Source organism: Taudactylus pleione, unplaced genomic scaffold, assembly GCF_031769625.1.
Source record: "Taudactylus pleione unplaced genomic scaffold, aTauple2 ptg000386l, whole genome shotgun sequence".
Taxonomy (NCBI): Eukaryota; Metazoa; Chordata; class Amphibia; order Anura; family Myobatrachidae; genus Taudactylus; species Taudactylus pleione.
Window position 1 is genome coordinate 18,737,106 of NW_028284787.1, and position 26,307 is coordinate 18,763,412.

Genomic DNA, 26,307 nt, shown 5'->3' on the forward strand with positions numbered 1-26,307 from the left:
TACCGCTGGGCATTGCAGGAGAGGTCGCCGGCTTCCTCCCAGATGAGAGAGCACTGTGAGGGAAAGAAAAGAAGTTACCTTAGGTAAGGTCCGTGTGCAGTGGGGCTGCTGGAGTGGCGTGTAAAGTGATGCTGCTGGCGCAGTAGGACGCGCGTTTCGCCGGGAGGCTTGGTCACCTGATCGTCAGTGTTGACTCAAGCTTCCTGCCTTTTACATTACCTGCATCCAATCATGGAGCTAGGCTTGAGATTGACTGCATCGTTCACCAATAACCTGAATGACTCAGACAACCATTAGTAGTAGTGCTAGAGAGATACATGGGAGTGTCCCAGAGCTCTCATTACCATATGTAAACAAAACCGATTTCTATAGATAAAAGCTCTGATTCAATCACATGGATAAGGGAAAAATGAAAAGAACATCATGGATCTATAAAGTGACTATTACAGTCTCAATAGAGCCTGTTAAAATAATAATTAAATTATGTACACATTATATATCAAATAAACATATATATGTTTATATTTGTAAGGACATACTCAGTGATATAATTGTACATGAATAATAATTAATGAAGTTAGAAATAAAAAATAAAAGATAAATATAAAGATTAAAAATAATAGTAATAAAATATGTAAGTATGATTAATTAGTGAAATAAGTGAAATTATAAATGATTACAAATATGATTAGAAAAATTATATTATATAGTTATATTATAGACATATTATAAATGTCTATGAGGAAAAGGGAGATAAAAAAGATATTACTTATATGTTAACCTATATATTTATCAGGATCATTAAAAGTGGCTTTGTTATATAATTGACAGAGTGTGAGACAATTATGGTGTGGGAAAAAGAGTGATTCAAAAGTGGAATAGATGATTATAAAATATATATATATATATGTACATATATATATGATAATAAGTCCTATGTGTTAGGAGGTGTTGATGTGAAGGGTAAAGAAATACAGTGTGTAGCGAACAGCAGATTTATGATGGGTATAAGTGAGTGAATATGGGCGAATTCATAAATGTGAATATTTAGGAATTATACAAGTGAAAAAATACAATAAAATAAAAATAAATGAAAATAAATGAATATAATGTATAGAACAATTAGCCTAGAAGATGAGACAAGGGGTGAAATGTGATGAAATAAAATGTGAAAACTAATAAAGCAAAAGAACTGAAAGTAATTACAAAGAAAAATGAATTAATAAAATGATGCACAAAGTACAAAAAGAGTAAACATGAATAAAATGACAGAATAATTAAAAATCCAATGTGACAACCACATAATCTCAAAATCCTTATGTTCAAAGCATAAAGTTGTGATTATATAGATAACGAAATACAAAAGTGGAAAATAAAGCGTTTTATTAATATGGTCATAAGGGAAGAGTTAAATAGAGTTAAGTTGGCTAATAATATTATTCAGCCAAAAAAACAGTATAATTTATATTCTCGTTTAGGCCTCCGGGTATTAGTGTTCCTAAACGGAAAATCCACTCACTTTCTCTTCTCTGGAGGGCTCTGGTTATATCTCCTCCTCTGAGTCCAAGTTTCACCTTCTCTAGACAAAATGCTTTAAGATCTTGTGTCCTTCCGGAATGGAAATGTTTTGCCACTGTGGTAAGTTGTTTCATTTTAATAATATCAGTGGCGGCATTTCGAACATTTCCTATGTGTTCAAGAATTCGGGTCTTCATCATTCTTGATGTCATGCCAACATATTTTTTCTCACATGTGCATGTGATACAATAAATAACGTTAGTAGTTTTGCAATTATGAAAGTCTTTAATTTTCATCTCCTGACCGAATTTATCTTTAATCGTTTGGATATTAAGAATATGTGAGCATACTTTGCAGTTGCCACATGGGTAACTGCCTACATTAGAAGAGATTTTTTTGGGTTGTAAGGTAAAATGACTCCTTACCAGTTGGTCTTTGAGATTTGGTGATCTTCGCCAGCTCATATTAACCTTTTCATCTAGGTTTTCGGCTAGGTCACTATCTGATAAAAGAATGTGCCAATGTTTCTGTAGCGTATTTTTAACTTCTTGCCAACTATTACAAAAATCCCCTATAAATCTGATGTTGTTGTTTTTTTCTCTTTGAGATTTATCATTGAAAATAAGGGATTCTCTTGTTGTTCTCGAGACTTCATTTCTTGCTTTTTTTTATCAGTCTCTTACTGTACCCCCTATCACTTAGTCTCATGGTAAGGTCTTTACTCTGGATTTCGAATGTTTTTTCATCTGAGCAATTCCTTCTTAGTCTCAAGAATTCCCCTTTGGGGATATTCTTTATAGTTGGTGGGAAGTGAGAACTGTCACTATGTAATAAACTGTTTGTAGAAGTTTCTTTCCTGAAAATCTCAGTATGAATTTTATTATTTTCTCCTCTGAGGATTCTGAGATCTAAGAGTGAGATGCTCGTACTGCTGCTTTCATGTGTTAATTTCAAATTGATGTTGTTCTTATTAAGATGTCCAATGAAACTATCAAGTTGTGTCATTGATCCCTCCCATATCATCAGGATGTCATCTATATAACGCATCCAGATGATTGTGTTGGGTATGAGATTCATTTACATCTTGGAACACATATTCTCTCTCCCACCATCCTAGGCAAAAGGTTAGCGTACGTGGGAGCACAGGCCGCTCCCATCGCAGTACCCCTCATTTGGATGTGGAAATGGTTGTTAAAAATAAAGTAGTTGTGATGTAAAACGAAATCCAGAAGTTCCAAAAGAAATTCTTGGAAGTCCCCTAGTCCTTCCATGGAGAGAAAATATTTCACAGCTTGAATCCCTAGATTGTGAATGATGGACGTATAGAGTGATTCAACATCAAGACTGACGAGAAGATAGTTATCTTCAAGAGTGATATCATGTAATTTCCTCAGAACATCAGTTGTGTCCTTAGTGTAAGATGGAAGACTAAGGACATGATGTCTGAGATGTACGTCAAGAAAGCAACTGGCTTTTTCAAGGAGTCCTTCATTGCCCGACATTATGGGTCTACCAGGTGGATTTAATAAATTTTTGTGAATCTTTGGTAGAAGATAAAATGTCGGGGTTCTAGGATGAGAGACCCATAGGTAATCGTATTCAGATTTAGTTATTGTTCCGTTATAGAAAGCCTTATCTATGATTCTAAGGTATAAGGTTTTGAAATTATCTGTAGGGTCAAATAAGGTGGTATGGTAACATGATACGTCTTGGAGTTGCTTATTGGCTTCTTTAAGGTACATACTCAAAGGCCAGATGACGATATTCCCACCTTTATCAGACGGTTTTATTATTACATCATCCCAGTTTTTAATCTCTTCCATAGCTCTCCTAAGTGGCAGATTAAGATTGTCATTCGGTTTACAATATCTCTGTTGTTTGTGGATATTATCAAAATCTTTGGAAACTAGTTTTAGAAAAACACCTACTTCCGGGCATATATTGTCCGAAGGGAAAAAGGTTGAACGTTTCTTACAAACAGGTCTTTTGTTTGTAGGTTCCGTTTCGGTATCTTGGGCCAGTTCTTCAAGAGCAGCAAGTGCCTCGGTTTCCAGTTGTGAGATGTCTTCCATGTTGGTATTGATGTCAGTAGATCTCATTTTGTGAAATTTATTAAGCAAAAGTTTTCTCCCAAATAGTTTCAAGTTGGTTTCCCATTTGAATCTATTGAAACGATGAGCAGGGGAAAAAGAAAGACCTTTACTTAAAATCTGAATTTGATCTTCAGTAAGGATATGTTCTGATAAATTAATGATTTTAAGTTTTGCAGTTGGCATGGCTATCTTTTGCTGGTCCTTGTTGAGTGACGGCTTGGAGATTGATGTTCCCATCTGTTTCTTCCTTTTGCCCCGCCTTGTTTTAGATTTGCGGGGCGTCCGCGGGTACCCCTGGTATCCTCTAAAAAAGATGTAAAATGTGAGGGATCGGTATTTCTTTTTATTAGTAAATCTTTTTGGTGTAAGTTGTAGTCACTCAATTCATCTATATCAGAGATGTCTGTTTCTGAAGATGAGGGTGTACGATCCAGGGGTTCCAAATGTTTTCTTCTTTGGGGTTTACTCCAACGGAAGATATTACCTGATGAGAAGTCCCTTTTGTCTCTATTAAATTTGCTCCGTTTTCGTTCAATTATTGTTTTATCATAATCTTCAAGATCTTTTTTGATTTTAGAGAAGGAATTTTGGAAGGTGGGATTTTGTTCCCATTGTTCCAAGACCTGACCTAGTTTATTAATTTCTTTGGTACATTCTTCTAGGATCAGATGGTCATGTTTTATTAATATCCCCATCAACACCTGGGAGCATTTCAGTAAACAGTTCTCCCATTCCTTTCGTAAATTTTCAGTACATAGTTCAAAAGTGGGGAAGAGTTTTGGACGTAAACCCCTTGGGGTGATCTTATTTTTGCAATAATTATCAAGACTAATTAAATCCCAATTTGTCCTCGTTTGTCGCTGTAAAATACGTTTAAGTTTGGACAGGTCCTCTTCCCAACCTGAATTAATTTCTGAATTATTAGACTCTTGAGAAAAGATATTTTCTAGATCTTCTAAGCGACATCTATTGTGTAATTCAGTCTTAAGACTGAAACTGGTCATAATACAGAGAAAGTTATTTATACAGATGAAAAAATGTGTATAAAATAGAGACAATTTGCAGTCAACAAGTTATAAGTGTTGAGGCAGAAATATAGAGTCAAAATTATGAACAAAGAGGGAATTCCAATAGAAGAAAGCAATTGATAAGGTAATTATTTCTAGTATATCAGAATTATTTACTGTGCAGGACTCAGGATCTGAGAGAAACTCAGGAAAAGTACTATATGCAAACCGAGGAGTGAGACCGCACTTGTGGTTAAATTTGAGTGACACTTAAAGAGAGTCACTATAATGCAATAACAGAAACCAACATAATAAAAATCAAAATAAGATTCTCAAAATATTTATAAGTTGGTGGTGCCTCCCAAAAAAATTTGGTTTTATTATTCATCTGCTGTTACCTCACTGTGGCTCTGATTAATTGTTTGATATTATTTAATTCATGTGTATATCCTCAAACTTCCTTTTTCAACAAGGGAAATTCTATATGTAACAGCTAATTATGTTGCCAGTCATTGTCCGTAGGTGAATACAATTGGAAGCTGTTTATTGTCATTCAAATCGAGACTTTGGAGTAGGCTATTATCCCTGCAGGAGACATACATTATGTATATATAAGAATTTTGTCTCTTTTTCCTCAGGGTTACTTTTTGAATAATTTTGCCGCAGGTGTACACTCTATATCATATCCCTGCAGGAGATATATAACATTATATGTTTCTCAATTTATGTTTATCATTGTCTTTTCCCTCAGGGTTTTCGATGACACAACGTTGCTATAAGTGTACACTTCATGTCACTCTAGATCAAATACAAGGTCACTATCATATATAGCAAGATATTGGAATTTATATATATATGCTTAGTGATAAGTTTTGATTCATATAATTACGGTGACCTTTCATTGGATTGATACCTGTATATAACTTCACCCTTGATGGGAATTCATCTTAAATAATATTTCAATAAATGTTAAGTTTTATTTTCACCTCATTTCCATATACATCATATTTAAATCTTATACAAGATTGCTCCCATAAAGACATATTTGTCTTTTTCCCCTTTTTCTGCTTTTTGCAATAAAGGAGTTTTTTACATGTGTTTAGCACAAATTTTTTTGGGAGGCACCACCAACTTATAAATATTTTGAGAATCTTATTTTGATTTTTATTATGTTGGTTTCTGTTATTGCGTTATAGTGACTCTCTTTAAGTGTCACTCAAATGTAACCACTAGTGCGGCCTCACTCCTCGGTTTGCATATTCTCTTAATTACCCACCAGCTCCACGTGATCAGGGACTGAGTCTGGGTCCAGAGACGCGTCCAACGGATCTGCCCAATATTCCATGGCTCTAGTTACCCAGCACACGGCCATAGCCGGTCTGGAAGCGCCTCCAGCAAGGGAATACATAGACTTAAGACATATTTCCACCTTGCGATCCGCGGGATCCTTTAAAGAGACCATGGAGGGCATTGGCAACGTCGCACTCTTGACGAGACGAGTGTTGACCTGTGGCAGGGTATCCTCATTTAGAAAAATTTTCTATGAAGAGATATGCCACTGCCAAACGCTTCTGGGGCTGGAAACGCCTATCTGGCAATTTCCAAGGTTCCTCTAAATGATCCACTATTTGACCAGATAGGGGGAATACCGCAGCATCACCTTTAATATCCTTAAAAAAGGGATATTTAGATTTTTCCACAGGCGGAGCGTCATCCTCAACAACCAAGGTCGTGATCAGAAGTGTCAAATATTTCTCCGTCATCAGGAGACATATCATCCCGATCACCCTGATCAGTTTCAGCTGCCGCATATGCGGCCGCCAGGATGGCTCTCCCTGCAAGCGTCCAGCAGGTGTTGTACCGACGTGGACAATGACTTCGCCCACGCAAGTTCTTGCATGACCTGGGGGGGCGAGACTGAGGGACTCTGAGGGATTACCAACTGTCTAGAGAACCCCTGTATAGGGGACAACGCCATAGACTGCTGTGAAACCCCCATATGGGGGCGTTGCTAGCTGGCCCGCCAGGGTTGTAAGTGCCTTAGCAAACAAGACAGTAGTTCGCTGTGCCTTGTAAGACACGTTTTGCAAACCCCGTCAGAGCTGCCATCTCCTTCCACCAATGGTGCCAGACATACTGTACACCTTGGCTGAAGGGGCAAGTCCCGGTCAGTGTCAGACATGCTGAATGACCGGAACTGTGTGTGACACGTCTCACTAACAGACTTGTATAGTGGGACACTGACCCCTGGAAACACCGCACCACAAGGGCTAATAGCAGAGAGACAGGGATAGGAAAATGTCTGACAGATTGAAAGTGAAAGCACAAGCAGCAGACACTAGCGATTTAGTCTCACATAATGCAGAAATAACAACCTGCACTATCAGCGCTTCATCAACTACTCAGACTGAAAGCCTGGTAGGAAACAGCGCAGCATAACCTGACCTTACCTGGAGGAGAGGTATGCAGGGGGACCCCCGACCCTAATGCCGCCGCTTTCAGCGTCCAGCAGCGCTTGCCAAGTCACAGAAAATGGCCGCTGAGGAGCAGAGTGAGGGCAGGGCTGAGGGAGGAGCGCATGCAGATGCCAGACAGCAGTGGAAAGGCTGTGTGCAGCGGGGGAGGCTCCGCCTGCTGTGCAGGGAAAGCACACTCCCCTGGCCTGCATTTAACCCCTGGGACGCCGGGCATTTTCTATTATCGCGCGGTCCTGTGTCCCCGGGGGTAGTGGAAGCGCAGGGTATGGTGAGCCTGGCTCCACGCTGCAGCCGGTCCCCAGGGAGCCCCCTGCCTGGGGACCAAAGGACTGTGATACAATCTTCGGCGGGAACCCACCGCTTACCTGAGACCCCCGTGAAGCACTAAGCTTTACGGAGATTGATAAATTCAGCCAGATCACAGTCCCATCAATGACAGATCCTATGGACACTTTCGGCAGCCACGGCTCCCTCTTCTTTACAGGGCCGTGCAAGTGTGGGAGCAGGAAGACAGAGGTCGAGGCCATCGGAAGTGCCCATGGAGTAGAGAAGGGGGTAATTGCCCTGATGGTTGTTGCTAATCCAAATTGGAGCAAGGACCTCTGACGTCACAATCACGTGACTGCTACAGCAGGGCCGGTCAGCTGCCAGTGTTACTATAGTGGGGGAATACAAACCTGTGGAGAGGGAAGCAAGACACTGTGCCCAAAGCGTAGCGAGAGAACAGTTTTGGCCCCGTTCTAAACCTTGCTCCTCCTCCTGTTGTCCCGAGTCACATAGTTGTGACATCAGTCAGAGCCGGGTCCTGGGTAGGGATGGCCATCGGAGGGGTGTCCATCAATGATTGCCATCTACGGGTCTATCAGTGGTTACCATCGATGGTACACAATCAATGGTTTGCACCCCTTGATGGCCACCGCTGCAGTTGGGAATGGGGCCTGCGGGCCAATAGACAATGGGGGCGTGGCTTAGCGGCCACCGGGGGCTGGGCTAAGCTCCGTCCCATCCAGAAAAAATAAAAGTATCAGCTGCTACTCGTACATCGATGGCAAAGAACCATTGGCTCTCTATCATCGATGTTAAAACTATTTGACATCGGCCATAAACCCATGGCCATCCTAGTCCTGGGAAGCAATTCACTTTAGACCACAGGTTCCCAAACTCGGTTCTCAGGACCCCAAACAGTGCATGTTTTCCAGGTGTCCTCACAGAACTACAAATTAAATAATTAGCTCCACAAATGGAGCTTTTAAAATGTGTCAGAGTGATAATTACACCTGTGCACCTGCTGGGTGACCTGGAAAACGTGACCCGTGTGGTGTCCTGAGGACCGAGTTTGAGAACCTCTGCTTTAGACCTAACCTTGCCCTGATCCCAGATGACAGAAAATAGCCAGAACGTAGCAGGTACCTCCAATAAATATGTATTTCCCTGTGCTTACAAAGCTATAAAGGAAACCTAACTGATGCACAGTACTACAAAAACTATTGTTTTGGGCGTTTTTTCCGCAAGACTGCGTTGATACATCGACCCCTTTATCAAGTAACTTTTGCTGACCAGATGTTTTTAAAGACACAATTCCCACCAATCAATTCATCTGGGTTCTGTAAACTGGTTTCATGTGTCCGGCGTCCGTCGCCAATTAATCATCCTCCACTATGCTGGGGACTCGGTGGATGAGCCCTCGTTATATGTCTCAGTATCACAAGTTCTTCCTTCAGTGGAGGAAACAACAAGGAAGGACCTCGAGATTTTCCTTCCACGTCACTATTACACGAACTCGTGAGCCAATTACAGTTCTTCTCTTATGCGCATAGTACACTGTATGGTCAGCATGAGAGCGGCGCTGCTATTGGTGGTAGAGGCGTGGGCGGTTAGCACAGTGTTCCGGTGAATGTATATACAGATACGCTGTGTGGCTACTACCGTATTACAGAGTGTGATATTGTGAGCTGGGGGTGATATACAGTATGAGCGACAGCAGAGTAATAGCAGCAGTGGCTGACGCTGGCAGCACATCACTAGCAGCAGATGCAGCTGGGAGACCGCTGCCTTTTAAACAGGCGAATTTCCTTGTAAGTGTCACTTCTCTATACTGCTCGCTTTCTCCGTGAGACTTCTAGTGTGTGTGTGTATCTATGTTATGTAACTCGTCTTTCCTGTACACTGGGGTTTTCTTTGTCATGCAGCAACTTTCATTTTATTCATTAGTCTGTGTTACAATAAAGCAGCAGTGGTTTAGGTAAGGATGCATTGGTAATACTTTATTAAGGGGCATATTTAACAATAATCACATTTGCAATGTGATCTGGGCTTGATATTAGCACCCAAAATCCTATTGCACGATACGAATATAACACTCTGATGTATTAAATGGTACACGCAAGGCCAGGGGCTCCAATAAAGAGCCCATCTCTGTGATGTGTTCAGAGTGAATGTACTGCATAAGCAGTCTCTTCACTCCTCTGCATGCGCAGTCTTTGACCACGCATGTGCAGCGTCAGGGGCGTATCTGTAATGGGTGCAGGGTGTGCGGTCAACATGGGCCCCTGTGTCCAGGGGGGCCCCACACCGCACACCCTGCACCCATAATATTATTTACCTCTCCGGAGTCCCACGTCAGTGCAGGGGTCTGGCGCTGTTAAACGACAGGAAAATGGCTCTGGCAGCCATTTTCCCATTGTTAGCGCATGCGCAGTACAGGGAAAATGGCCGTCGTGGCCATTTCCCCGTGAACTGTGCATACACTATAGACTCTGGGCACACTCTAGTGCCCAGTGTCTATAAATCCGGCGCTGGCCGCGCGCAGCTCAGTGCGCTGCGGGCGGAGAGCAGGGGGCCCATGTCGGAGACTGCACACGGGCCCCCTCCTCTTTAGAAACGCCCCTGTGCAGCGTCCATTACTCCGGGACCCTCTCCCTTTAAATGATATATAGCGAAGTCCATAGGCTATAGCAGCATAACGTTAGCTGTGGGGCAAAGCATTCTGGAGCGTGGTAAGTTTTACAGCACCACATCCCCCAGAGCAACCTATGGGGGCTGTGGCTACTGTTGTAAATGGAGGGACTGCAGTGGTTCCTCCTTCATACATTGGGGTGGCACTAAATATTTGTGGGTATGCACTAAAAAAAATTTTTTTTTTTTCCAGGGAATATGCTGATAAATAGGCCCCTAAATCTGCAAACTCATTTGTGGACTATGGACCATTATTTATTTATACAGTGCACACATATTGGGTGTCTTTAAATTGGATTTCTATTAATTACATAAAAATCACTTGTGATAATTATGTTTTAAACTCGCTGTGAGTTTAAAAAATTGTTTTGAGGCATTCATCATGCCTCATTAACAAAAGTATCACTTCCGAAAAGCTGCTCTTTTTGCAGAGTCAGCTTTTCGGAAAAGTGATACTTTTCCACCTACACCTGCCATGTCCTTATGGATTTCCCTGCTGTAGTCTGTGCCGCCACCCCGCCCACAGTTGCAGCCCCAACCCTGCAGCTGCCGACGACGATGCCCCCTGCTGCCTTTTGCATTCTCCTTCCCTTGCAACCCTTTCGTCTTATTTCCGCTCTGTTGTCTCTCATTCCCCCCCATCTCTCCTCCCCCTGCTGCTGTGTTCTGTCTACGGCATGCACTCTGTGTCCCCCTGGTGCCCTCCCCCTGCATTCTTTCAGAGGTTTGTGCTCTGTTGTCTCCTTTTCCCTCTGCTGCAGTGATTGCAAATCCTTGCTATTGCGCATATTTTACCCAGTATTGAGGACCAGGGACTCGCTTTTGCAGAATGGGTGGGTCCCTGGGGACGCGCTCCGCTGTGGCCAATCCCTGGATCCTGAGATGCCGTGCGTTGCAGCCAAAGGGAATCTACCCTGTCTTCCCCTTCAAAAGCTGGAGGAAATTTCATTTGCTGCCACGCCTCCTGGTATTTGGAGGCAGAGCCGGAAAACCAGCTCACCTCACAGTCAGGAGCAGAAGCCAGATTCGCTGGACCGGGGGACAGAGTGACAGATGCACCACTGGCTGGTCCCATTTTAACACCTTGGGCCAGCTGCTGTTATCTGCATGGGCTGAGTGTGCTGTCTATTGTCAGAAGTACAGTGCACTGTGCAGACATGAGACCCCGCCCCCTATCTGGCCCGAAGCACAGTGATGACGCGATGCCCCGCCCCCAGTTTCTCGTCTCCCCTGCCAGAGGACAGCGCGGCCGTAGGCTAAAGTGTCAGCCTCTTTTGGAACAGCCAGCCAGGTGCCTGCTGCGAATGAGGATGAGTGTACCACAGTGCACCTGGCCCCAGCAGTCCCTGGCTTTCTGCCTCTAATCCCCGCCTCCCATCCACCCCTAATACCCGGTCTCACCCAGCTCCTTCTGCTGTTTCTGCCTACTCCTCTTGTCCTCAGCTCCCTTTCACCTCCTGTATGTGGCTGCCCATCCCCTCTAATACCCGGTGGCACCCAGCCCCTTTTGCTGTCCCTGCCTATCCTACTCCTGTCCCCGGCTCCCCTCCACATCCTACTCCTGTCCCCGGCTCTGCCTCCCATACATCAAGACAAGGAGCCAAAAGGACCTGCAGCAGGAACGCAGCCGCTCCCATATGGCTCCCACATAATAAAAAGGAGAGCAGAGTGCACAGCTAGAGGCAGATAATTCCTTGAGCATTTTTGTTCAAAGGTAAGAGAACAAAATCTTTTTAGTATATTTTTAAAATGTATTCATAGGTTCGTGGGTTTTTCATAAAATTATGCTAAAACTACAGTTTCTGCATAATTTTATGTATCACCGCTATATGAGAACAGTCTAATGCAGAAGCTTTCACAGAAATCTCCTGCACAAGACTAACTACCGCAGCAGACTTATGTCCCCATTATTGTCAATAGGAACTGCAGTCTGACCTCTAGGTACAAAACCGATGCTATTGGGGGTATCAGATGGGCATTCTATGGCGGGGCTTGACAAATCACAGGGGCCAGATTTTGCTGCCTGGCTACTATATTTTGCAGTGAGGGAGGAAGCAGATCCTCATCAGCTCTGGCGAAGATTCGTGCCTTTAGTATTGCGGTGTTCATGTCATGCACAGGAGTGCATGTGCTGAGTGTCACCTGCGGTGACTGCTGTGCCTATGTCCGTGTCGGCCTGCACTGACGACTCCTCTCCATCCTGACCTGCTCTGATCCCTGCTGTCTGTCCCAGTCTACGCTGATCCTCCTGTACGTCCCGGCTGTCTACTGTCTCCTATCTCTGGCTGCATAGAGCTCCCCGGTAATAGGGTCTATGCGAGGCCATGGATTGCGGAGCTGCTTCAGATGGATAGTGGTGTGACCACGAGGGGAGGGGGGTTCTGTTGTACTTTATGGCACCATTGTTTTATATGAAATGTGGTCCGTTATTACTGGAGGGTGGCGCAGGGGAGCTGTGCAGAGCAGTGAGAGGGCCTCCATGTTACTGTATACATTCAAGTGTGACCATTTTGTGGACTAGTATAGTGTGTATATGTTGCATAACACACACAGCTGTGCTCTCACTCACTCCTGTAATGTTTTTGGGGGGACAGTGATCTGGCTCCTACACTTTCATACTGGCTCCTAGATTTTAGAAAAATTTGTCAAGTCCTGTTCTAGGGGTATGTGTGGTGGCATGTGGGGAGGTCTAAAGAGCATATGGGGAGCTCTAAAGCATTATTTATGATGGGACCCAGAATTGGTCAGGTAGAACCCAATTTTTTATTTTTAAAGTGGTGGGTCCCTTGGACCCACATGTTGTTGCTCAGCGCGATCATTGTGCTGTGTCCCATCCCCACATAATTTCCCCCAGTGTGCACGCTGTCTTCTCCCCCCGCTCCCTCCCACCTGTCTCCTCTGCCTACCTGAAGTGTCGCAGTGGAGCCTGGACGGGAGGAAGAACGTGACAGGTGAGTAGAAGTAGGAGGCAGTGTGGGCTGTACACAGGGCTAAGTTTACGTGAAAAATTGGAAAGTGCAAAAATAGATTCTCGGCCAAAAAAGTTCTGAGCAATGACCAAAACCCGCATGCATGAAAATCACCCAAACGTCACACTTAGTGCAAGACTTGTAAGGAATAGTGCTTACATTAAAGCTTACATTAGAGTATAAGGTGTCACTCCTATAAAGGTTTCTTTCACTCTATGTGCCTCCACCAATATAGACAAAATGCATGCCATATGCAAATGAATGTGGAAATGCTCACACTATATCTTACATCCTGTCGATACTCGTGTTTGTACTCATATCAGGGTTTCTTTGGAACCTCTCAATCAATCCAAAGTTGTAGGTTACTCATGCAAAGAAACATGAAATAATCCTCATGGTGCAGATATGATATAACAACACTTTTAATAAACAAAAAATACATAAAAAAGGAGGTAGGTCACCTCCTTACCAGATGATGAAGTAACTGGATCCACATGAACAGAACAACAGCAAAGGAGCCCGGGTACTTCTATAGCTGCAATGGAAGGTGAGACTATTCCCCTAATACTCCTCTGACATGTTTCGACACAAATGTGTGTCTTTCTCAAGGTGGAGTGGGTCTATAAAAGGACAGGGTTTAAATACCGCTGGACCGGAAGTTTAGAAAAAAATTAAAGTGTGCATCCGCCAAATGAGTCCCCTTATACTCCGAATGCTGCACAATATAAATAGGGCGATCAGCGCGATGTCTGATCGCTAGTGAACGGGCATCCTAATGAGGGCTAATATATTACACAAACATGCCCCATTCTGAGATGGAAATACCGCAGTATATTAAGTGCGGACGCCATCTTGTTAGCATATCCGGCTTTCTATAAAGTTTCTATAAAGTTATTCTGGTGACACGTTATCATAAGGACAATTGATACCCGATCACATGAATTTCAGATATTCATTTGCCTGGCTTCCTATAAGGCTAATTAAAGCGTCAAGTGATCCCAAAAACATAGATGCCCTAAGAAGGGCTAATCTAAAAGGGAATGATTTAAAAAATAAATAGATAAAAAGAGGATATTAAAAATGAATAAAAATAAGGTAAAATATCCTGCTTCCTTTGTAACAAACATATATCATATCGTAAACATAAACCTATATACATATTTGAATAAATACAATAAAAGACCACATTTTATAAAAACCATTTGACTTCAAATTCATGATTAAGCCCCATGGGTTTTAAGGTATTCAAGTCATATATACATCGCATTTCCTTTTGGGCTAGGCGAACATATGTTATTGGTTTTCCAATTTTCCTTTACTAGAGATTTACCACAAAAAAACTTTTTAAACCATGCAAAGATCCATTATGTTTCTCTTTAAAATGGGCAGAAATGGGGTGGCTCTCTAAACCATTTAAAATGTTTCTTACATGTTCGCCCCACCTTATTTTAAGTTTTCTTTTTGTTTTCCCAACATAAACTTTAATCTCCAAAAGGGAAAAACAAGAAGAGGAAAAAGCATGGAAACCTAGAACCAAACATACTAAAAAGAAGAAAAAAAGGAGTAAAATATATATTAAGAGAGGTCTGAGGATATGGATTCAGGTTTAAAGAAAAAAGGCTTTGTCAAAATTTTTAACCTCTGTAATTATGTATTAAATGAAATTGAAACCTCAGTTCTTGCAAGAGGTTTGAAGTTTGCTCCAGCTAATGGTATTAAGTATTTTTACCATCATTGTATTCAAAAAAGGAGAATACAATAGCATCAACATCACATTACTAGAATTATAGAGATCAACAATAAAATTGAAGTCATATCCATAATAAAATATATACGGAATGAGTATTCACCCTAAATTTTCATATTAGTATTGAGTGAAAAAAAGAAAAAGAGAAATAAGCAAAGAAAAAAAAAAGGAGGGGGGACCACCAACCTGAGTACATATACAATAACTTCTTCAAAAAAGGAATGTAAACCCTTAATATCTTGGTATATAGGAAACCGGAGGGGTCTAGCACTTAACAATATCATATTGGAACCCATCCAATACACACAAAACCACCATAACATTTCTGCAAAATAATTAAACCATGGGTCCCAAATCTTATTAAATTTATCTGATTGATCCCTAAGAGCAAAGGTGAGTTTTTCCATACTAGCAATAAACCAAATATTGGAATGCACTAAATGTAATGCGGGCGCGGAAGGTTGTTTCCATGACTTGGCCAGAGTACAGCTTGCGGCCTGTAATATTTGAAGAACAAGTTTATTTGTGGAGGAATTCAGCCCAGATACAGAGAGCCCTAACAGGGCAGTCCATGGACTCAGGGGCACCGAGATATGAAATACATTGTCTAATAAGGACTTTATCTCATTCCAATAATGAATACTTTTGGGACAAGACCACCAAATATGTATAAAATCACCCTGCTGACCACAATTCCGCCAGCACAGTGGGGAAGAGGAGGGGAAAATTTACACAATCTAGTGGGAACTAAGCACCATCTCGTGTAGGAGTTTTCTTTTATCCAAGTAGAAATGGAAGATTTTGCCACATTATCTCAGGATTTCTCACCAGGTGGAGGACCCAAATCAGCCTCTCACGCCACTTCATGGGAAAGTGTATTCGCGGAACTGAGTAGATTATATAAAATAGAGATGATACCTTGTCTCACAGGTGTGTAATAGCAAAGCCTCTCCAAAGGGGTGAATGGCCTAAATTTAGAATCGTTAGGGAGAGAATTAAGAAATGACCTAAGTTGGAGGTATTCATAGAGAACTGGGCGGGAAATTTGGTACTTTTGTGCCAAATGCTCCAATGAATGCCAGGAAGTGCCCTGTATAAAATCACATAGAAACCTAGGACAGGACGGAAACTTAAATCATGAATGGGAATGATTACTATAGAATCCAGGGAGAAAATCTGGGTTATCCCAAATAGGAGTCGAGGGATGGATAGGATGAAAGGTCGAATCACCTGGTGCAGAAAAGCCATATAGAACGAGTTAGTTTAGTAGCTGGTCCAAGCCCCAGTGCATTATGTTTAGGTATATTGGGAATAAGAATGGAGGACAGCAGTTTAAATTTGAACCCAAGTAAATTGAGTGTAGGCGCAAACCAGGTGAGTGCCTGACCCAAATGAGTAGCAAAGTAATACTTCTGCACATCAGGTAGACCTCGTCCACCCTCCAGGAAGCTCCTTATAAGACTAGAGAATTTCACTGTAGGAGGCTTGTCCAGCCAGACAAAATTATTTATTGCCTTCTGCACCTGGCATAATACCACACTAGGAATTCTTACAGGTAAAGTTTGCAGAAAATAAAGAATTCTGGGCAGCACATTTTAACTGTAGTCATCCTGCCAAACCAAGAAATGATCTGCCCCTCCAAGCCTTAAGATCAGATTCCACAGTAGCAAAGAGAGGGGAAGTTTTCCTTCTATAGGGAACTATAAGATCCAGTAATATAAATACCAAGATATTTTATCTTTTTAGAATGCCAAGCAAATTGAAAGTTTTGTTCTAATAGTTTACGGGTATCTGATGATACGTGTAGTGGAAGGGCCTCCGATTTGGAATAATTAATTTGGTATCCAGCAAGAGTAGAGTAAGAAGATAAAGTTTGAGAAAGGATAGGGATAGAGATTTGAGGAGAGGAAATTATAAGTAATGCGTTGTACGCAAAAGTTTGAATTGTATATTCCCCACCAACCCGAATCCCTTTAATATCGGGAGAGGAGCGTATTAAAAAAAAGCAAGAGGTTCTATAGTTAAGGCAAAGATTAGAGGGGAAGTGGGACAGCCCTGCCTGGTGCCATTGCTTATTTTAAATAGATCAGAGTCTCTGCCATTCACCCGAACCCTTGCGGAGTACAAAACCCGTATACCCCTTCAGAAGGCTCCCTCCCAAGCCAAAACCCCGAAGAGTAGCAAACATAAAAGGCCCGAACGCCTTCTCAGCATCTAACGAAAGAAGCAGAGAGGTCATCTTTCTCTTTTTTATACTATGGATAAGATCAGTTGTTCTCCTTGTGTTAACCCTAGCTTGTCGACCCGGGATGAAACCCACCTGATCGGGATGAACAAGCTGTGGTAATGCCCCACCAAGCCGTGTCGGTAAAATTTTGGAAAACAGCTTAATATCAAAATTGAGGAGAGATATGGGTCTATAAAGAAAACAGTGGGATACTTTCCTGGTTTATGTATAACAACAATTCTAGCCTCCAAAGTACGAGAAGATAAAGTCTCACTTTTAAGGAATACATTAAAAAGTCTGCACAAGTGAGGTAATAAAACAGATTTAAATTTCTTATACTATGCTAAGGAGAAGCCGTCAGGTCCAGGGGCTTTACCAGATATTTGGAATTTTAAAGTCTACTCCAACTCCTCTAAAGATATGTCAGAGTTTAGCTGAGCGACCTAAGAACAACTTAATTTAGGGAGAAGACACTTTGTTAAAAAGGAATCAATATCCTTATCTAAAGAGGCAGATGAAACAGTTGTGTTTAGCATTATACAGATTTTGATAAAAAGTTTCAAATTCTGTCACAATTCTCCCGGGATCATGCGTCCGATCTCCCAACCTAGTTTTAATCAACAGAATATTCTTGGATGAAACTTTGACTCGCAATTTCCGAGCCAATAACTTGTCGGCTTTATACCCTTTTTCATAATACCTCTGATTCAATCGACGGAGGCAAAGTTCTGTATCATGAGACAGTAACACATTGAGTTTGCCTCGAATCTTAATAAGCCGATCTAAGTCAGACTGAATAAGAGTAGACTTATGTTTTGTTTCTAGCTGGTGTAGTTGTGCAGATAAATCTAAAATGGATTGGGTATGCTGTCATTTACTAGAAGCCATTTGAATGAAATGCCCGCGCAGAACTACTTTGTGGGCTTCTCACAAAGTCATATAGTCACATGTTGGGGGTCTGATTAATGGAAAAATAATCCTTGAGTAATTGGGAAATCTGTATTGAAACATCATTGTTTTGTAAAAGAGAGTCATTCAGGCACTAGGAGGGAGGTAGGGATATAGGAGAGAGACTAGACAGAATAAAAGAGACTGGAGCGTGATCAGACCATGTAATGGAATGTATGTTGACCCCACTAATATGGGGAGTCATGGCCTGACCAATGAATATCATCAATTCTGCTATATATTTTCTTGGGAGAAAAATGTATAGAATTTAGCGAAGGGATCCTGAGCCTGCCAAGTGTCAAATAGTAAATGGTTTTTAAGTAGGGACAGTAGAGCTTTAGAGTTACGTTCGCCAATATAGGTTAGTGAAGGAGGCAAGGGGTGGGACCTGTCATATTTATGGTGAATGATAGTATTAAATTCTCTGCTAAAATGACCTCCCCTTTACGGTATTGATAGAGATTGGAGTCTAGAGAGGCAAAGAAAGAGGATTGATTTACATTCGGGGTGTAAACATTTACCAATGTGACCAGTTTGTTATTTAACATACCCACTATAATAATAAACCTACCCCTCTTATCTCTAAACACTGTTTCCGGTTCCAATTGTAAATGACTAGCAACTAGAACCGCCACTCCCCTCTTTTTATGTGAGTGATCACAGGCATGGAGAATAAAAGGATACCTCGAGGAATGGCGTTCAGGGTGGGAAGAACCACAGAAATGTGTCTCCTGGAGAAAAATTAAGTCACCAGAGATTTGTTTTAAGTCGAAGAATAACTTGGTCCACTTTTGTGGGGTATTCAAACCCTTAACACTGTAAGTTACAATACGAATTGACATTTATATAGTAGAAGTGGTAACCCAACACATGCAGTAAAAGGTGCCCCCCCCCCAAAAAAAAAAAACAGTTAAGAGGAGAGAAATAAAAAAATAGACTCGTTGACCCAGAGAGAAAAGAGTCTGACATACTGGGCACCCAGAAGGGGAAAGGCAGGGCAAAGGTCATATTGATCAGAGTGGGCAAGGCACTGGCCCCACACCGACTGATATCATCCAAAAGGGAACCTTACCCAGCACAGATTGTAAGCACAGAATTAGAAAAATAAATAGTCATAAAAACGGGATCATATCATAGAAATCAAGAACTGAGGCCACACTGCTAACTTGACCAAGAAAACGTCAATACAGTACAATAAAAGAAATATATAAAATGGATACTTATGAAAAATATCTAGATAAGCAAAAAACCTAAACCTGCACTAAGCACAGACATATCATGCAAACATTAACTTGATAAATGAGACATCAAAATAAAGCAACCCGATTTAGCAATTACAGCTCAAAAAGGGTTAGCTAATAAGTGAAGTAAATCCAGCAAGGATGAATGAAGAGCCAGTCTCAAGGTGGGTTGCATGGAGATGTAGAAGGCACCGTTGACCAAACGTGTTTTGGAGCTCTTTGAGGCATTGGAGAGCTAGAGGACTGCCTGCGGGCCGGACTCATTTGAGAGGCCTGTAGTATTGTAGTTGAAAGATCCTGGAAGACCGATAGGTGGTGCGAATCGAAGACACATTTGTCCCGCTCCTGTGCCGAGACCAATATCTTCTCCATCTTGAAATGGTGGCAACGTAGCACCACATCACGTGGGGGAGCAGAGGGTACCGGCTTTGCTCGCAAGGTGTGATGCGTCCTGTCTAGAAGCAATTGATTGACAGAAATGTCAGGTAGAAGGTGTTGGAAAAAGCAAATTAGAAAGTCCTCCAATTGGGCCAGTTCAATGGATTCAGGGATATTCTTGATCCACAGGTTATTCTGCCGAGCCCTATTCTCGCTATCCTCCTGTTGATTTTGAAGTAAATGAATATCAGCCTGCATAGCGGTCAAAGAGTGTTCCACTTCCTGCTGGAATTGGATAACTATGTCCATTTTATGTTCCATCTCGTTAGTGCGTGTTCCAAGCTCTGAAACCTCAGCCTTGAGACCTGACTGCTTTTTGAATCTCAGAATGGAATGCATTTTTAAGTGATTTCATCTCAGATAGAATGGAGGCAATGCTATCCCTCATAGAGACAGCGGGGGGTCTATCTCCTCTTCTGATTCTGAAATATGGGCAGAAAGTGAGAGCTGCTGGTTTAGGAGAGGGAGTCTGCATTTTATTAATAAAAGGTAAGATCAGTGGGAGGAGCAGATTTGCGAGGTTTAGGCATAATGAAAATTCTTCAGGTCTAGGATTAGGTCATGAAGCAGTGTGAGGCAGCAACAGTCAACGATATGACATCTTTATACAGAGTATCTGTACAACCAAAGCCTGGGCAGGATCCCTGTGATCAGAGAGTATACTTCTGTACTGAATTGGCTGTGAGGCAGAGTGAAAGCCTGGGTGGAGGTGTAGCCCGGACAGAGGAATCAAATAGCCCTCAGATTTAAATATATATATTTAAATATATATATTTCTACTTCAGGGTCCATAGGGTATCCACAGCATACCTTGGGTATAGGTGTGACGTCAGTCATCGGGCACCAAAGAGTTAAGCTTTCAGCCTCCCAGGATGCACTAGGTCCCCCTCCTATACCCCGCCCCCGAGCCAAGGCATCTCAGTTTCGTTTGGTGCCCGGCCGGAGTCGGAGGCACCTGCTAGAGGGGGGCTTAGAAGAACCCCTGAAACTTTTTCTTCATGCAGCTGTGGCTGCACATCTGGATGTACAGCATATACAGTCAGTCCTGACGTCCATGCTGTCTTCCCTACACCCCGCCGGTACCAGAACGCCGGTACTGATCCGGGGATGCTTTTGGACATCTGGGGTCACAGCTAGCGGTGACCCCAGATGTTCCGGACCATGGCCGGATTCAAGGGGGACAGAGGTAAGCAGTGGGGTCCCGCGGGGGGTCCCCGCTGATCACATGGTCCTAAGTCCCCGGGCGGGGCTCCCTGGGGACTGGCTGCAGCGTGGAGCCAGCCGACCAACCTGAGCTTCCACTACCCCCTGGGACAGCGGACCGCAGCAGAGCGGTAGCGCTGCGGCGTCCCAGGGGTTAAATGCATGCCAGGGGAGCACGCCTTCCCTGTCTCACAGCCGGCGCCTCCCCCGCTGCACACAGCCCTCTCTGCACTGTGCTGACTGGCCCTGTGTCAGCGCTCCTCCCCCAGGCCAGCCTTCTCTCTGTTCCTCGGCGGCCATCTTTTCTGAAGCATGGTGAACGCTGCTGGAAGCCTGCATTGGAAGCATCGTGGTCTGGGTCCCCCCGCATACCTCTCCTCCGCTGTGGTCAGGTCTGTGTATGCAGCGCTGTGTCCTACCAGGCCCTGTGTCTGTGTAGTTGAGTGATCAGCGCTGTTAGTGCAGGAATTGTTATTTCTCTGCATTGTATGTGACTGTGCTAGCGCTGCTGCCTGTAACTTTTTTTCTAAACTGTCAGCTTTATACTGTCCCTGTTTTTTCAGCTAAGCCCTTGCGGTGCGGTGCTGCAGGGTGATCTCTCGCCTCTTAAATATATAATTGGTGAGAGGGGTCACATACGTGGTGCCATCATGTCTGAAAGTGATTTTCCCCTCCGGCTACAGTGTACTACGTGTAAAGTACCGTTAGCGGAGGGTGAGGGTAGCGCGGAGGGCCTCTGCCGGCAGTGTTTGTCTATGGCGCGGCCTCTTACGGTTACTGCACCGGTACAGGAGCCGCCCTGGGCTTGTTTCGCTCAAGCACTTACAGCCTTAGTGGGCCAGTTAGCTCTGCAACCCGATGGGTTTGTCCCAGCAGTCAGTGGTGTCGTCACCCATGCAGGGTTTCCCACGACAATTGGTGGTACCCCACAGTCTCCCTATTTCCCCGCTCCCGGTTTCTCAGGAGCCAGCGTGGGTTAACTCCCTGACGAGTTCTGTACAGCACTTGTCGGATGTGTTGCAAGGGGAGTCTGTGATGCGGCCGCATAAACGGCCGGTGGCGTCTTTGTCGGCTCCTTATGAGGATGACGAGGGGACGTCTGATGATGGGGAGATTCTGGATCCTTACGATCAGGAACCTCTCCATGCTAAGGACGCTGATGCTAAGTCCAAAGTATATATTCCTGGACTTATTCGGGCGGTCCGCACAGCCTTGGTGATTGAGGACGAAGTTCCCCCAGCGGCTAAATCTAAGTATGCCTTTTTCAAAGATGTGAAGGGCGATGCCACAGTCTTTCCTCTTTCGGGTCAGTTGGTGGACCATTTAGAGGAGGCGTGGAAACAGCCTGGCAAAAGATACCAGCCGCAGAGACGCCTGGCGGTGGCTTATCCGTTCGCGGATAATTATTTTGCAAAGTGGGAATCCCCTCCACAGGTGGATTCTCACGTGACCCGTCTTGTCCGTAGTGCCATATTGCCGATGCCATCCATGTCCTCCCTTAAGGATGCTACGGACCGCAAGGTGGAGATCTGCCTGAAGTCCGCTTATTCCCTTGCGGGGGGGGCAGCACGGCCGGCTATGGCCATTTGCTGGGTTGCCAGAGCGATGGAGCGCTGGGCGTATTCATTAGAGGCTTCTTTTGATTCCGACTGTCCGGCCGAACAGGCGGAGTTGATTGGCAATCTCCGTGATTCGGCCACCTACATCAACGAGGTGGCCCTAGACATTAGTACTCTGGTGTCTAGGATTTCTTCAGCAGCGGTAGCTGCTCGTCGCACCTTGTGGCTGCGATCCTGGAAGGCGGACGCAGATTCCAAAAAGGGTCTGGAGGCGTTGCCGTTTACCGGAGAAGTTCTCTTCGGTCCGGATCTGGATAAGATTGTGGCCACACTGCTCCTTCTGGTTCTGGACCATCGTCCTTTCGGTCATCTAGGGCCCAGGGCAGGCCCAAACCACAGTTGTTTCCTCGACAGGCTGGCCCTAAGAAATCGGTCAAGCCCCGGAAGCGGGCATGGAGTACCAGACGTCCGGCCCCCAAGCCAGATGACAAGCCTGCGGCCTGACGGTCCGGGCCTCCCTTTGGGGGATCCCAGGGTGGGAGGCCGCCTGCTGCAGTTCGCCCAGTGTTGGTCGACCACTACGACAGACACTTGGGTTCTGGAGGTGGTCTCCCACGGGTACGCCCTCTCCTTCCGGCACAGACCCCCGGCTCGATTCTTCACCACGGGTCTACCATCAGACCGGAACAAGGCTACGGAGCTGCAGAAGGTATTGCACACTATGCTGCAGGCTGGAGTTATAGTGCCTGTTCCATTCTCCCAGAGGGGCCAGGGTTTCTATTCAAATCTTTTTTTGGTACAGAAACCCAATGGGTCGTATCGTCCGATTCTCAACCTCAAAGCACTCAACAGGTCTTTGCGGGTACCGAAGTTTCGGATGGAGACCCTACGGTCCATCATTCTGGCGCTGGAACCTGGGGACTACATGGTGTCATTGGACATACAGGACGCTTACCTGCATGTCCCTATTCTTTTGCGCCATCAACAGTTCCTCAGGTTTGCAATCCAAAGCGACCACTTCCAGTTTCGGGCGTTACCTTTTGGCCTGGCGACAGCACCACGGGTTTTCACCAAGGTGATGGCGGTTATGGCGGCTTCTCTGCGGCTGCAGGGAGTCCGCATGTTGCCGTACTTGGACGACCTGTTATTGGTGGCAGGATCTCCAGAGCTCCTGTTACGCCACTTGGACCTGACCATTGCACTGCTGCAACGGCACGGCTGGCTAATCAACTGGCAGAAGTCCACTCTAATCCCGTCTCGGAGGATTCTGCATCTTGGAGCCTTATTGGACTCGGGACAGCAAAGGATCTTCGTGACGGAGGACAAGATCTCTGCTTTACAGTCAAGGGTGCGCAGTTGTCTGCACAGCCGCCGGGTGTCCCTACACTCGGCGATGAGGTTACTGGGCTCCATGGTGTCGGTGTTCGACATGGTGGAATACGCCCAGTTTCACTCCAGACCTCTGCAGCACCTGATCCTGTCCAGGTGGAACGGGCTGCCTCAGTCTCTGAAATCCCAGACGATTGTGCTCACCCCGGAGGTTCGCCTGTCCCTTGCTTGGTGGTTAGAGACGACCCACCTCAACAAGGGACGTCCGTTCTTGGTTCCAAATTGGAACGGACGCCAGTCTTCGGGGCTGGGGAGCGGTTTCGGGTCCACACTTGTTCCAGGGCAGGTGGACGCCGGCTGAAGCGGAGTTTCCCATAAATATCTTGGAAATCCGTGCGGTCTTCAATGCTCTCCAGCCGGCACATCGGTTTCTCCAGGGTCACCCGGTACAGGTCCAGTCGGACAACGCTACCACCGTGGCCTACATAAACAGGCAAGGAGGAACCCGCAGTCGGGCGGCTCTCGTAAAGTTCTCTCGGATCCTGGTTTGGGCGGAGCGCAATCTTCTGGCCATATCAGCGGTCTTCATCCCGGGAGTGCTAAATTGGGAGGCGGACTTTCTAAGTCGCCAGGACATTCATCCGGGGGAATGGTCCCTGCACCCGGACGTTTTTCAACTGTTGGTGGACAGGTGGGGTCTTCCAGAGATCGACCTCATGGCGTCCCGGCACAACAACAAGTTGCCGGTGTACGGGTCTCGCACAAGAGACGAAGGGGCATCTCTGGTGGATGCTCTGTCCGTCCGGTGGACGTTCTGGTTCGCATACCTGTTCCCTCCGGTCTCCCTTCTTCCACGGGTAATCCGGAAATTCAAACAGGAAGGAGGGACGCTCCTGTTGATAGCTCCCGCGTGGCCCAGACTGCACTGGTTCTCAGACTTTCAGGGTCTGTACGTGGACAGTCCACTGCGGTTGCCGCTACGACCGGACCTTCTGTCTCAGGGTCCTTGTCTTCACCCGGACCTGACTCGGCTGTCTTTGACGGCGTGGCTGTTGAGACGGCCATGCTGAGGTCCCTGGGGTTTTCCAGCTCTGTGGTGCATACCATGTTGCGAGCTTGGAAACCGTCTTCCGCGAGGATAAACCATCGCGTCTGGCATACGTTCTTCCAGTGTTGTCGACCGAGAGGTTATGCACCGCGGGAGATTCGTCTGTCTCGGATTCTCGCCTTCCTACAAGCGGGACTAGATCATGGGCTTCGCCTTGCTTCTTTGAAGGTACAGGTTTCGGCCCTGTCTGTTTGGTTTCACCGTAGGATTGCTACAATCCCGGATGTGCGCACCTTTATGCAAGGTGTTGTCCGCATTCAGCCGCCCTTTGTTCCACCTGTGGCGCCTTGGGATTTGGCTGTGGTCCTGAGGGCTCTCCAAGGACCGCCGTTTGAGCCACTGGGCTCAGTGGATCTTAAATGGCTAACAGCTAAGACTGTTTTCCTTCTGGCTATTGCTTCAGCCACACGTGTTTCTGAGTTAGGGGCTCTTTCTTGTAGACCCCCTTTCTTGGTTTTTCATGGGAACAGGGCAGTGCTCCGCACTCGGCCCGAGTTTCTTCCCAAAGTTGTTTCCCAGTTTCATGTTAACGAGGAAATCGTTGTTCCGGCCTTTAACTCACCGGGTCTTTCCGTGGGTGAGGCCTCTTTGGATGTTGTGCGGGCCTTAAGGACTTATGTTGACCGCACTTCTTCGTTTAGGAAGTCGGACACTTTCTTTGTCCTCTATGGCTTCCGTAAAAAGGGGTTGGCCTTCTTCAAAGCAAACTTTGGCAGCCTGGATCCGTATGGCTATTTCTGAAGCTTATCTTCATGAAGGCCTGCCGGTTCCTCCTTCTGTGAAGGCTCATTCCACTAGGTCTGTGGATCCTTCGTGGGCAGCTCGACGTGGTGCCTCTGCAGTCCAGATCTGCAAGGCTGCTACGTGGTCCTCTGTCCATACCTTCGTGAGGTATTACAGGTTTGACACCTTCGCCTCTCAGGATGCTTCCTTCGGGCGGCGGATTCTCCTTTCTGCACAGGAGCATCCCCACCCTTAAAGGATACTGCTTTGGGACATCCCCAAGGTATCCTGTGGATACCCTATGGACCCTGAAGTAGAAAATATGAGATATGGTAAGAACTTACCCTTGTTATCTCTATTTCTACGAAGTCCATAGGGTTTCACAGGACTCCCGCCCTGTCGCACCTGTGCTGCAGATGGGCTTTGCTCTGGTCACCGGTTTTCCGTCTCCCTCTGGTGAGAATGTGATTCTTGTATGTGTCCAGATCTTTGTTCTCTCTCTTCCTTCTCCTCCTCCGGCCTATGGCTTGGTAACTAACTGAGATGCCTTGGCTCGGGGGCGGGGTATAGGAGGGGGACCTAGTGCATCCTGGGAGGCTGAAAGCTTAACTCTTTGGTGCCCGATGACTGACGTCACACCTATACCCAAGGTATCCTGTGGAACCCTATGGACTTCGTAGAAATAGAGATAACAAGGGTAAGTTCTTACCATATCTCATATTATATAATTACCGAACGGAACCGAGTAGAACCGAGCCTGCACAT

The 26,307-nt window shown here is 45.0% G+C and overlaps 1 protein-coding gene across 1 annotated transcript in view; it reads left to right on the forward strand.

Annotated features, from left to right (window-relative positions):
* Window positions 1-8,935: 8,935 nt before the first annotated feature.
* The window catches only part of INO80C (INO80 complex subunit C), a 72,014-nt gene continuing 54,642 nt past the window's right edge, over window positions 8,936-26,307 (forward strand). Inside the window, exon 1 of the mRNA XM_088445662.1 lies at window positions 8,936-9,170. Coding sequence (XP_088301788.1) covers window positions 9,066-9,170 — 105 coding nt within the window. The 5' untranslated portion in view covers window positions 8,936-9,065. The remainder of the gene's footprint in view (window positions 9,171-26,307) is intronic.